At 43.9% G+C, this 13170-nt stretch overlaps 1 protein-coding gene across 4 annotated transcripts in view; it reads right to left on the reverse strand.

The window, feature by feature from the left end:
- Positions 1 to 4746: 4746 nt before the first annotated feature.
- Positions 4747 to 13170, reverse strand: part of CDC42BPB (CDC42 binding protein kinase beta) — a 96070-nt gene continuing 87646 nt past the window's right edge. For 3 of the 4 annotated variants that reach the window (XM_064460818.1, XM_064460817.1, XM_064460816.1), the window contains 7 exons: positions 10582 to 10679; positions 10386 to 10470; positions 10114 to 10234; positions 9904 to 10021; positions 8691 to 8799; positions 8527 to 8597; positions 4747 to 6513 (listed from right to left, as the gene is read on the reverse strand). In XM_064460818.1, coding sequence (XP_064316888.1) covers positions 6382 to 6513; positions 8527 to 8597; positions 8691 to 8799; positions 9904 to 10021; positions 10114 to 10234; positions 10386 to 10470; positions 10582 to 10679 — 734 coding nt within the window. In that variant the 3' untranslated portion in view covers positions 4747 to 6381. Of the gene's footprint in view, positions 6514 to 8526; positions 8598 to 8690; positions 8800 to 8932; positions 8972 to 9903; positions 10022 to 10113; positions 10235 to 10385; positions 10471 to 10581; positions 10680 to 13170 lie in introns of all 4 variants that reach the window. The other variant, XM_064460819.1, reaches the window with a different exon arrangement.

The following is a 13170-nucleotide window of genomic DNA, read 5'->3' on the forward strand; positions in this document are numbered from 1 at the left end:
ATCAGCTGCTGCAGGCGGTGGCTGACACCAGCAGGTTGGGAAAACCCAAGTCTCACCATCCTGTGGTCCTGCAAGAGGTGCATCTCTGTGGACAGCTGTCACCCAGGGACATGTCCTCAAAACTTACCCCACAGCGCACAGAGTCACCCCCGTGATGTGACACCAAGGGAGACCCCACCCCCACCCCCCAAGCCCTCATCCAGACTTCACGAGGCCGGGCAGCACCCCCTGGCCGGGGTGGGGTGGGGCAGTGCGGACATGGTGAAGCATGGTCAGCCTATGCATCGCTTGCTGGTGCTGCGATGTTACCATGGTGCCTGCGAGAGCAGCCGCAGCAGCCGCCGGCTGGGTCTTGCTGCAGAAGGCGGGTATTTGTATCCGTATGAGTGTTTTACCTGCTGTCTGTGAGCGCCTTTTTGTGCTCTTTTCCCATTTCAAATCAGTTCATTGCAAGTGACTGAAGCTCCTCTAGCTTACAAGCCGTTAAATAGACATGATTTTTCCCCAGCTGCATGCTGGAGGCTGTTGCACCAGGCAGGCCATCACCCCAGCTCTGTCCCACGCAGCGAGAGGGCTCAGGGCCACCCCTCAGGGAGCCCCTTGACCCGCTGCGGAATGCTTCCCTCCCTCTGCAGTTTTTGGGCCCCTCACTCCAGCATCGCGAGGGGTCTCGGTGGCTGCATCCCCGTGAGGTGTGCTGAAGGCAAGAGTAAAGAGGGTCCCATGGCTGCATGCTGGGGGAGGGAAAAGAGGCCACAGGGACCATTGCACAAGATGGTGGCAGGATGGTGCTTGAGGACATCGGCTCTCCGTCCTGCCTGGGCACGCAGGGGTTTCGGCAGGAGCCGTGGGCAGGCGTGTGCCCGTGAGGTGGGGTGGCCTCTGGGGACACGCAGCTGACTGCACAGCAGGCACGGGGAGGCAGGCCGCCCTGCAGCACGGATCACTGCCCGGTAACACCTCTGTATTGGGGTGTATGGATTTACTGCTGGCAAGGCTTCATTTTTAAAATGCATTAGCAGCTCGAGGTCACTTACAATAGAGGCTTTAATTAAAGTAGAGATCAATTTTTGTCAGCGCACTAGCAGAGCACATTCTGTACTTTTCCTTCAGGAGCCACGTTCGCTGGCTCGTACAGAAAGCGTCACGGGGTGGGGGGGGAGCTCTGCAGAAAAAACTGAAGCACCAGCGTCGGTTTGCAATGCTGGAGGCCAACACCTGCTGGAAAACCAGCTGTACCCATGATCACTACCCCATGCACTGGCACACGCAGCCAGCCCATGGTGCAGGCAGGGTAATGCAACGGGCTTTGGTACGTAAGAGTCTCTCCTGGGATCCTGCCTAACCAAGGAATTTAATTCGCAGACATCTTTTATAAGCAGCACATTAGATGGGTGGGTTATGTCAACGAGGCTGTGCGCTGCACGGCTGGGCACCTGGTGGCTTTGTTTTGCTCTTGGTCCTGAGAATCAGGAGTCCCCTGCTGCAACAGACTAATGCAAAATGCATTAGTGTTAGTGGCAAGATCTCAGGAGTCATTGCTTCCTGAGGTCTTAAAAGAAAACTGCAACCTGCATACTGTTAATGAATACCAACTCATATCATTGTGCCTTCCCTCCACACTTTACAGCTGCTCTCAGAAGTTGTAAAATCCGGATTCAGACAGTGCAGCAGGCAGCAATGCTCAAAATACCACCGAGCCTGCAAACAGACTTGGCCCAATGCATTTTTAATTTTTTTTTTTTTTTTTAGCAGGAGGTAGCAGCAGCAAAAGGGAGGGCATTTGGCAGGGGCTGGCACTGCTGGTGTATGGGAGCTGGCCAAGGCGCTGTGGGGTGGCAGCAGAGCTGTGGCCATCTCTTCCATCAGCAAGCAGGGCTCCACACTGCTCTTCCTCGTGGGACCGCAGAGCAGGGACTGCGTAAAAGACTGGAAAGCAGGCGATGCTGCATAAGATCTGAGGGTTTTATCTATGAGAAAACAAGCGATAAAGCTACATAAACCTGTCTAGTCAGGTGACAAAAAAGTGCTGCATCTTATTGGGGAGCAGGGAAAACATTTGCTGCAAGGACGGGGAACTGGCTGATTCTTGAGTTCATGTTCCTCCTCTGGCTGGAGCACAGCATTGCAGCTCTCGTTTACTGAGCACGTCCTGCTGTCTTCTGCTCCTGTCCTCAGCTAACCCCACCAGCAACGCTAGTATGAGCATCATTCACCACTGGGACATGCTCTGCCAACGTTTGGTTCTCCCTGGCATCCCGCAAAAGGCATGCAGCTGATGTCAGGTCTCATCATCACCCCACATCCCCAGAAATATGTTCAGGAAGGCTTTGCAAGAGAGCACTGAGATAGCGTTGGTTCTTTCCAACCACTGTGCCTTCCCTTCTGCCTCTCTGTTGCAGTACCTGTGCCCATGGCATCCCTTCCCCTGAACCAGAGCCCCTCCGACCCGTCGCTGCTGCACTGCCCTGCCAGCAGCGAGCCCAAGGCCGTGGGGCAGCAGCTCTCAACCTGTAGGAAAGCGGCTGCTCTGCACTGGGTGAGGGTGGCAGCAGCTGCAGCTCTCACCCCACGTGCTGCGAGGAGCCCAAGGATGCCGAGGAGGGAGGTGAGGGGAAATTGAGAAGGGAGCCACATTCACAGGAGTGCAAGTGGACAGGAAAAGGTGGTCCAGACCTGCTGCCACCATAATAGAAGGCAAAGGCTGGGCAAACACTACTTTCTGGTACGTCCTTCTCACTCCTGCCTGCCAGAGGCACTTGGTAAAGCGCGCTGAGTGCACACCAGAACATGAGATGCTCCAGTAGCCCAGCATGCTACAATACCATCTCTCTGTTTTTTTCCCCTTTTAAAATACGCTAAACTCAGCAGCAAGACAAGGTTCGTGGTCATGATGTGACACCTTGGCTATTACTTTGCTTAACTGCACCTAAGGGTGCAGTTCAGTTCCCACAGTCATCTCTTCCCTCAAACGCTTCCCTGCTTCTCAGTGCTTTAGACTACCACTGTCAGCCGTTAAAAGATTTTTATGCATCTGCTTGCTCCCAGGGATGCCTAATCCGGCACTGTGCGAACGACAAGGGTGCACCTTCAGCATTCCCACGCTGAAGTCCCCTCCCTGTGATTTAGCTGTGTTAAGCACTTACTCTACAAACATAAAGCGAGTGTTTACGCACCCCTCCCGGCAGATTGCACCCATTTAGGAAGCTGTTTGTTCTCAGCACATCTGTGCTGTAGACAGAGGTGTGGGCAGATGGGTTTACTTCTTGGGTACCGACACCAGGATGTATTCCAAAATACACAGCCTTTCAGGGCCAGTATCTGTGCTGGAAGTGCCCAATGTGTTCTGGCGAGTGGTATGCCCATCGCCCTGGCTTTGGGACCTGATGTAATACCTCTGTGAAAACAGAATGGGCAGAGGAGCAGGCAGACCGAATTGTCCTCGATCCCTGCATAACTCAATTCCTTACTTGTGATACTAGACTGGTAGCCTCCAGGGAGAAGAAAGTGCACTGTCAGAGGAACATTTCACATCGAGTCCTGAATTTCTGCATTTCTGGAAGTTCTCCCGAGGGCTGAAGAGGATTATTTAGGTAGCCAGCATCAGAAGCCTTAAGGGAATAGCACATTTGCAAGGGGCTGTGGTGGATGACTTGGGGAGGAAGTCTGCTCAGCCAGACTTGAGTCGGGGGAAAAAAAAGAGAAAAGAATAATGTATTCACAGTGAGCAATTAATTTATTTTTCTAGTAACATTCTCCTGCTTAAATTATAACCAAGCCCTGGTACTGCTGAGTGCTATGATTTAATACCCCCATAATTAAAGACTTTGTTGTCATCCAAAGTCCTCACTGTGCAGAGAAAAATCAGCTCAAGAGCAGTAGAAACGTTTTTTAGAAGTCAAAGTCTGATTAGCATGAATATTTGTGAGAAGGCTTCCGGCACGGAGCCCCCAAACCTCCTGTCAGCTCTCACCCCCACCCCCAGGGCAGAGTACAGGCACACCTTCCCAGGCTGGCCTGCCCCAGCCTGCTGGCCTTGACCGGGTAGGTTTGGTCAAGCAAGGAACGGCAGGGTCAAAAATATTGATCTAGGCCTTCCCCATTAAGATAACCTGGAGTAAGATGAGCGAGACAAATCAAGAAGTAACCCGGGAGTACTTGGGCACTCTGTAAGGGATGAGGGATGCTTACCCAGGACATGCTAGGAGAGGTGTCGGTGCTGTTCTAGCCACAGGGAACGCCGTGGTGCTCAAATACCGGAGCATGAGGAGAGCTTTAAAAAACCCCCCTGTATTAGGGGTTGCACCATTCACACACCCAATCCTTGAAACATTCCTAAGTGTTTCTTTGACACTACTGCTTTGACAACAAGTCTTTATTGTTTTATCTCACTTAAGATGTCCGAGTAGATCCTGCAGCCTCCTTACTATGCTTCGGTCATAAGGAAAGAATCATATTAATAATTTAAAAATTAATTAATAGGGCCAGTGACTCAATGAAATGACAACTCTAACACAATCCGAGGGCACAAAATTTCAACACTGTATTCCACCAAAAGGACTTCCATTGCTCCTGAACATGCATTTACGTGCAGAAACACACACCTTTCTCATAGCATTCAGGTACGGAGCTTCAAAGTATCTTTCAGTTTATGTAAAATGTCCACGCGAACAAAGTGAATTTACCATGAAACTAAAGCAAGTGTCAGTGGTAGACTGTTTTCACATGTCAAGACAGACGACTATGAACTTTAAAACCTCCCTCTTCTGCTTTATTGACAGGTAAATTGTTCAAAAATGTTCTCACAATTCAATAATTACAAAGACTTAGACTTACATTAAAAAAGTAAAAACCAGAAAACCCCCAAAGCAGTAGTGTCCAGCTCTAACTGAGCCCCTTTAACAAGAATCTGAGAAAAAGAGCAAGTACTGTCGAACACTTAACATAACAGGATTAAATGTTGACTAGAACACTCAGTTTAAACTAAAGATAAGTGCACGTCCTATACAGTGTTTCAGAAAAGAACATTAGCCATTGGTATATCATTAGCCCATTTAAACCAAATTTTAAATAAGTGACATCCAACTGTCATAAAACTGGCACAGAAGGCACACTAGTGTGACAATGACAAACTGGATATGCCAGCCACGGAATTAATTACAAGCTTTTAATGAAACATGGTCACAAATCTTTGATTACTAAATGTATAATACATGGAAGCATGAGATTAAATATACACGCAAAACATCACCACTGCACGTGGGCCATAGCAAAATATACAGGAGTGTGTTGTGCATTTTTCTACATGATCAATACTTGATTAATAATCATGGGGTCTTCATGCAGGTGAGGATACAATTAATGAGAAAAGCAGCACCCCCAGTTACACATCCTTCACATTCCACTTTGGTAACCAATAAAACAGACTGATGTTTTAGTGCGATATAGTCCCTTAGATCAAGCAGACTTCGAGGGCAACGAGTCCATGAGAAGGCTTGCTAGCTAAACAATGTAGCGTGTCCTTACACCAAAAAACCCAGGAGAAACAACTCCTCAGAAGGAGATAGGCAGGAACTAGGAGTAAAATTTTTTTCACAGCAGAAATGACCAATATTTTAAAAGCCCTGACTAGTGACTGATTGATGAGGACTAAAAAGCAGAGTATGGGTAAAAGATAACTGGCAGTAGTCCTATGTACATGACAAAAAAGTTGGTAGAAAGATAAAGACAGTTATGTAGCTGTATATGTAATGGCTAAATGAATTAAAAGGCCACAAAACTATAACCAACTTTTGACTTCCTGGTGATTCTATTGATGTTGGAAATGACCTACAGCTTCCTAGCATTCTCCTTAAGAATCTCCTTAATTTAGGAAACAAACAGTTATGGGAAAAAGGGAAAAGTGTATTCATCTGAGGATGTAACTAGACCTGCTTGCATTTCCTATTTAGAGGTCCAAATTACGTCTAAAAGGATTTCCTGCTAATGAGACATTACATCATTCTATAGAAAAATAATATTCCTGATATTGTAGCAACATTATCAGTATCTCTCTCTATTTCTTTTTCAGCATAAGAATAAGACTATTTACTGGTGGCCTTAAATGCTCCTATGCAATAAAACTGTGTCACAGCTGTGCAGAAAGGAATAAACCATAACTGAGCAGTGAACAAGTCTGCATAAAAAGCTCCGTCACTATTTAGTAAAGAATTTTCTTCATTTCAATAGTTTGTATCTACAATCTAGATATATAATTATTCTTGTACAACACTAGAGATTCAGTGTCAGTCTTGGCACTAGCATCTGAGACAGCTTTGCCCTGCTCTTGAATACTCCACGGAGTAGCGTATGACCGAAGCCGGAATGGTGAGAGCGGTAGTGTTATGCGTCACAGGTTGACTGGTCCAGTCCATCTAGTGTAAGCTGATTCCTATGAGGAGAGTTGGGACTTGGGGGACCACTTGGATTTGAGCTGTTGGATGGAGTAGAGTGTTTGGTGGAGTCTGAATCAGGCTGTTAATGAGAAACAAAAAAAATTACACTTAAAATCAATTCTTTACACCCAGAAGTTTTCAAAAGCACTCAAAAATTAGGGTGAGCAACACCTATGGAGCAGTGTGTATTAGATTCACTTCATAGCTAAACATTCATGCAAATACTTCCATTATCACCAACAGGCTGTAGTGCAGCCCTGAAGGTGACCTTCTGATGTAACGAGAATTATAGCAAAGTATGTGGAAATTGCTAACTTCCAGGCTCCTCTCCTTCAGCCATAGCAAAGCTTGTTCTGGATTTACCAGTCTGTGTTCTTTAAGCAATTTTTCTAGCCCAGGAGTAGATTTATCTGCCCATATAAACACGTAAACAATTACAGTTAAATCATCTTCAGTCTGGTGAGAAGGAAGGAAACAAGCATATGAACTGCTTACGAAACAGCAACAGTGACCAGCATGTGAAGTGCCTGACAAAAGAGTGAAGGTTGCCAAGTATCAGGCTGGGGATCTGGAAACTGAATATACTGACTGGAGACGCCCTACGTCAACATCTAACAAAGACAGTCTATCCACAGTTATTTCCCCAGCATTAGATTGGTTGTTGGATATTTGCTTTCACAGACTGGTCTCACTTCAACAGGATGGCTGGCAAGTTTCCCACTGTTTTGGTGAGTTACAGCTCTAAGCACTGCACACATTCACAGTTAACGAAATACTGCACAGGAAAAACTGGTACCATTGCAGCTAGCTTTTTTCAAGAAAGGGGATATATATTTAGCAAATAGACTGAAAGGTAACATCCTTCAAGAATGCTGTTCGCAAGGTTTTGCATGGCTCAAACAGTAAGACGACCTATGACAAGATTATCCTACCATGATCCACTCCATGCTGCAGTAAAGCCAAAAGCCATGGGAAAAACAGTATAGAGCCAAAAGGTGTTATTAGAGCCTCCTTTTTCAAGTTTCAAACCATGTTTTTAATTTAAGAAGTTTTAAGAAATTTTAAGATCTACTAAGAAAGAAAACGTAAAAACCTTGGGATCTACCACTGCTTGTGCCTACAAGCAGCAATTGTCGTTAGAGCATGGAACATAAGGGATTTGGGAAGGATGCTGCAGACTAAGTCAACTGACATAGCCCAATCATCAGCACCTTTAAAAATCAAGACATTCTCAAAAATACCTGTGTTTAGAGATCCCCATTTTCACATGCTTTTAATGGCTTACTCAAGGTGACAAAGGAAGCCAGAACATGGCTCTGATGAGAACTCTGGACAAATACTTTGACTTAGGGTGTACTAAGGCATCCTGCAAAGGTCTGGCTTCAGGAAAACACCCTTCAAAATCCAGAACATTACATGGACCTGGAGTTGGGTATTAAAAAGTACTAAAAAGATGCAGAGATCTCCCAGTGATAATTCCCAACACTCCTCTTGCAAAGGCAGTGCTTCAGCAAAGCTTGGAAGAAGCTAAACCTGTGATAAATCAAGGAAACAAAAATCATACATCTCCTCTCCTTAGATTCAGGGACACCAGTTTTGTACAGCCAGGACGTTTCCAGTTTGGTGGTTACTGGTACATACTTTTACTTTTGCTAAAAGCAGTTTTACATATTTTAAAATATGATTCCTCTCAAGTTACATGACAAAGTCTTCCTTAAGGCAGCACAGAAAATTACTTAACTAGTCATATCACTTTGCTATTCTATGCTAATAGCCCAGAGAACATTTTTAGGAGCTTTGAGGACATTTCTTCAATTAGTCAAATTTCTCTGGTCTTCAAAGCTTAATCCAAGACATAATACTGCTCAAAATATCACCATAAAAAGATCTTTTCACAGCTTTGCTTTTGTGCTGGCAGTCTAACTTGCAATCATATATTACAGGTTGAAGAAAGCATTTGCGGAAGGAAAGCATCTCCATAAAGAACATGGTCTTTATGAAGCATTTGCTCAGGAATTTATTTTACTGGAAAAAGAAAATAATCTATGGCAGTGGGATATCGTCAGTCTCCATTTAACAAAAGCTACTTTACCTCTTTGTCAAACTCCTGGTCAGGATCTGATATACTTCGGGAAGGCATGGCTCCTCCCACATCACTGCCACCTGTAGAGAAAAGAAGCGAAACACACAGGTTTACACCTCTTGTTGAAGCCATAAATTACAACTCCGAACTGACAAGCTTGCTTCCAGCCTTACTTGATGAGGGCCATGAAATATAGGTTTTGTTTCTCTGCTGCTGCTGCTGCCGCGAGAGGTTAGCTGTAGATGGACATGGTTTTTCATCCTGTCCGGCAGGTAGGACACTCTACAGTTGAGATTAGATAACTTGTTAGCCAGCAACAAAAGGCATCCAACAAGGAGCTGTTACTCATGAAAACTTTACTGTGCTTTTGAGAAGCTATTACAACCCAGTGTTGGTAGAAAAACTCTGAACTTACTTGACCACATCCACATATTTTCAGTAACAGACACAAACCCTGAGAAAGACAGAGAAAGAACTAAGCCCCATAGCAGCCACAGGAACTTAGCAGCCAGCAAACCCTCTACGAAGGGGCAGGGACTGCACCAACAGCTCTGCTTTCCTTCCTCCTCCTGCTGAAAGGACAAATGCATTACCCTCATCTAGCTGAGAAGGACAAGAGAAAGCCTGACTAGCAGATATAAAATGGAGGGTACAGAACATAAAAGTGTACCTTTGCGCCCTCCTATTGTTGGATTTAACACTAAAATAGCTCACAAAATGCTGTATTTGTTAAATGCAAAATTAAAAAAAAAAAAAAAGATATAAAGCACTGCAGCTTACATGCAATTTAGTTACCTCCACAGCATTAGTTTTTCCCCACCTTGTTTTTGCTCTGGAATTGGCTAAGTGCCACAAGCACAGCATTCCAGTTCCTAACAGTTTGCAGCTACTCCTACCCTTGCTAGGGAAGCAGAGGAGGGACAGGAAGAGGAAGAAAGCAGAAGGGAGCCTTGCAGTGAGGGATGGTGACTCTGGAGAAAGATTTCAGCAGAGATAGGGCTGATGTGATAGATGTGCTCAAAGCCTGTTGGAGGTGATATCAGAGCAGAATGTGGAGAGGATGAGGGGGAAGGAAACTAATTCGGTTATTTTCAGAAGGCAAACAAGAAAAAGGAAGGAGGAGAGACTGATTATTTACAGAACTACTAACAAGCTCCTGGCAGTGATGCCTATTTCTTTCAGTGTCTCATCTGTAAGTCATCTAACAGTATTTCCTTGCACAGGATTGAGAAGAATTGCACATCAGGAAGGTTCACCTTTCTCAAAATGATTAAAAGAAGAGTTTGGTACAGAGATAATATTTGAACCCTGTACAGTTCATCTTCACAGTTTTTCTGAGCAAGAACGAATACGCATATATCTCCCTCCCTTTAAAATGTATTTTACCAGAGGGAGGTCCATGAGAACCTGCATTCCGTCTCCTGGTCCCATGTGAGCCACGTGGTTGAAATTTGTTGGGTTAGAAATCATCTTTGACCTTAGCTCAGGATCTCTAAGCATTTCCCTAAAAGAATAGAGTGATTTTTTGCTATTAGCATTCCCAGTCTCTGCATGACATCATGTATATTAAGTTACGTATCACAATTAAATTCTTACCGCCTTTGTTGTAACCGCTCTTCCTCAGGAACCTTAAATACAAATCTTCTTTTGCTCCTGGTTCGAAGCATTTGCTTCTTGCTATTGTCAGATGTTTCTGGTACACTGAGGACAGCTCCTGCTGTAATATCACAATGCAATTCCACATACGTAGGTACATGTTAACCCAGACATATCCAATACAAGTTTCATCACATGCAAAGGTAACATTGCTTAAAATTACCCAGTTAGCTTGGTATCATTTTCCCATTTCTCCCCTTGCCAGTACTCACCTGCAAACTTGTTCTTGAAATATATTAGTCTTGGTGGCTCGCAGTTAAGGAGATTCAGCGTGCCATCCGTGTTTAATGGTCTGATCTGTTTTGAGCAAGGAGGCAGAGAATTAACTCAAGCCTAGCATACACTGCAAAGAAACATCTCATTTGGAATTAAGCCAATTAAGTTCTATATTCAAAGAAAATTACTTACCCTTCGCAGGCCAATAGTCTGAACCCACTCCATAGTGTTAACATCAAATACATCAACACCATACTCGCTATACACTGTTACATATGAGGAATTGCAACCTGCATAGATTAAAAACAAACAGAAAACCCTAATGTGGTTTCGGTAGGCCAGAACTGACATATCTTTGAGCACATTTCCATAGTTACAAGTTTTCCACTACGTGCAAGATACATTTTAGAACACTTTTCCCAGCCCCACTTTCAAACAGTTATTTTTGTGATAATAGATTTGCTAACGACAACTGCCAGCATCACGGAAAGATTTAAATTTGACCCTTTCAGTATTTTTAAACTTCAAATTATTATTTCAAGACATTGCAAAATGGCATCTGAAGTTTTCAGATGCATACAAATTTGCTACTTGGTAGGAACTGAGCAGCCAGCTTTTCTACAGATGCAGATTACCTCATTTCGGAAGCAGCAAACTAACTATACATCTGCTGTGTGCAAGGGAAAAGAGAGGGCCACCATCTGTGAGGTGGGTCACGAAGTCATGATGCGGATCTGTTCTTGATTTCCTTCCTCTTTTGCTAACAATTATCTAGCTTTAGATATTCATGTATGGGTTGCTTTCATCAGGTTAACAGAAAAATGTCACAATGCTTAAAGCCCACAACCCATTTTCTCTTTTCAACTTCTTAAAAAAAAAAAAGGCATAAAAATCATAAGAGGCAGACAAGTTTATTTTAGGTCAAACAAAAAGCAGAGATCCCTAGAGCTTTATATCAACATCCTTCTGCTCATGTAAAGACTGTGTCCTGATGTAAAGAGCAGTTACTAGAAATTTATGGGATTTAATAGAGAAAAGAGCTGCTTCAATAAACAAAAGGAAAATACACAGTAGGACACTAAACACATCACAGAATCTTCTTAAAAGAACTGAAATAATGGTTGTGGTGCTATTTTTAAGCCTTGGACAGCTATCATAAATATGTATCTCAGAAGTGATTTAGGGGCAACTATTTATTATACCAGGTCATGGTTGACTTGGATGTCCAGATCAGGGGAGACGCCGGAGCATCAGACAGAAACACCAACTGCTTCTGCCTGGCCAGCTGGTAGCCAAGGCCAGCATTTACCAGTCAGAGCTGATGAGCTTGATCAGATCTCAGCTGGTTCCCAGAGAGACACATCAGGGTCTGCACTGGGCTTGCCCATGCTACAGCTTCAAGACCAGCTGGCTTCAAGTCTTTGCACTGCAGTGTACTCAAGCTAAGCAGCCCCACAACACCTATGCTGACTCAGCACAGAACCAGTGTATTAAGTTGGTTTAACCACAACCTAGACAGGTCACCTCAGATAACAGAGCCAACTGTTAGCACAGACTTCAGCCTTTCCTAGCATAAGGGAACTGAATGCCCTAGTGACAAATTTTCCATCGTACCCCAAAACCTCTCTACAACACTGTTTTTTACCACAGCAGAAACTGCAACGGGGGAGAACTATTTCCAATTTGATGATCTCCTGATGGTACAGTTCAAAAAAAGCCACCAGTGACAGACACCAGGACTGAAGAGCTAGGACAAGGCTAATGGAAAGGCAAGTAATCCAGTTTTCTTTGGCAGCAAAGTTGCTCCTTCTACAAAAACAGCCCTAGGGCAGTGCTACTCAGGATCGCACATACAAGAATGCTATAAAATAGTTTACAGTAAGAACAGCTTCTAATAATAACAGACAAAACAATTAACTAGCATGTCTAGTTTGCTGAAATGCAAAAAACTGTAAAGCTGATAAAGGAAAAGGAAACATTAGCTTTGGCTAATGGCATTTTAAAGTAAATTTGCAACTACATAGTTTCCTTGAGCCTTTGCTTCAGACTTCAGTACAGAACTAGGTCAGAGTAAAGCAAGCAAACAATTTCAGTTCAAGACAATTAAAATTAAACAAACTGCTATTAGGGCCTGTCTTGATCAAACCAACAAACACCTAACTGCTCAGTGTACTATTTAAACAAAAAGCTATTTCTTGCTTTCAAACAAACACTAACTGCTATTTGCGCTCCAATTAGAAATCCCATTTTCATCGTGAACTGCCTCTGACCACCGAATATTGAAAAATGCTCGCATGTGCATCTATCCTAACTAGCTGATAGACCAATGTGCCTGAAAAGAACACAGAAGTTGAAAAATTACTCTCCACCTACATTATTTCTGTAAATTCTCCCCCTAAAAATAAAACCAAAATGAGAAAAACTGCAACCAGTTCTGCCAAAAGCAATATTTTTACCTCTTACTTTGTTATATTTATGAACCTTTAGAATTGCAGTTGCATTTCATCTTCAACTTTCTATTGTACTTTGAGTACAGGACACAGAAGAAATCCTACAGACAACTAGACATTTACACTCTCTGGGGGAACAGAAATCTCTACAGAATTTCAGACTGGTAGTCTTGCACTGTTCTGCATCCAGGACTACTCTCTGCTCCATAACAGTGAATCTGCATTCCATTATTTGCTCTTCTGTGTCCTGTAATAAGACAGGGCTTCTTTTCTTGCAGCATCCAGGATCTCAGCCCAGGAGATCAAGTCCAAAACTACCATCAGGAAGAAA

This window comes from Phalacrocorax carbo, chromosome 9 (genome assembly GCF_963921805.1).
Source record: "Phalacrocorax carbo chromosome 9, bPhaCar2.1, whole genome shotgun sequence".
NCBI classification, from domain to species: Eukaryota; Metazoa; Chordata; class Aves; order Suliformes; family Phalacrocoracidae; genus Phalacrocorax; species Phalacrocorax carbo.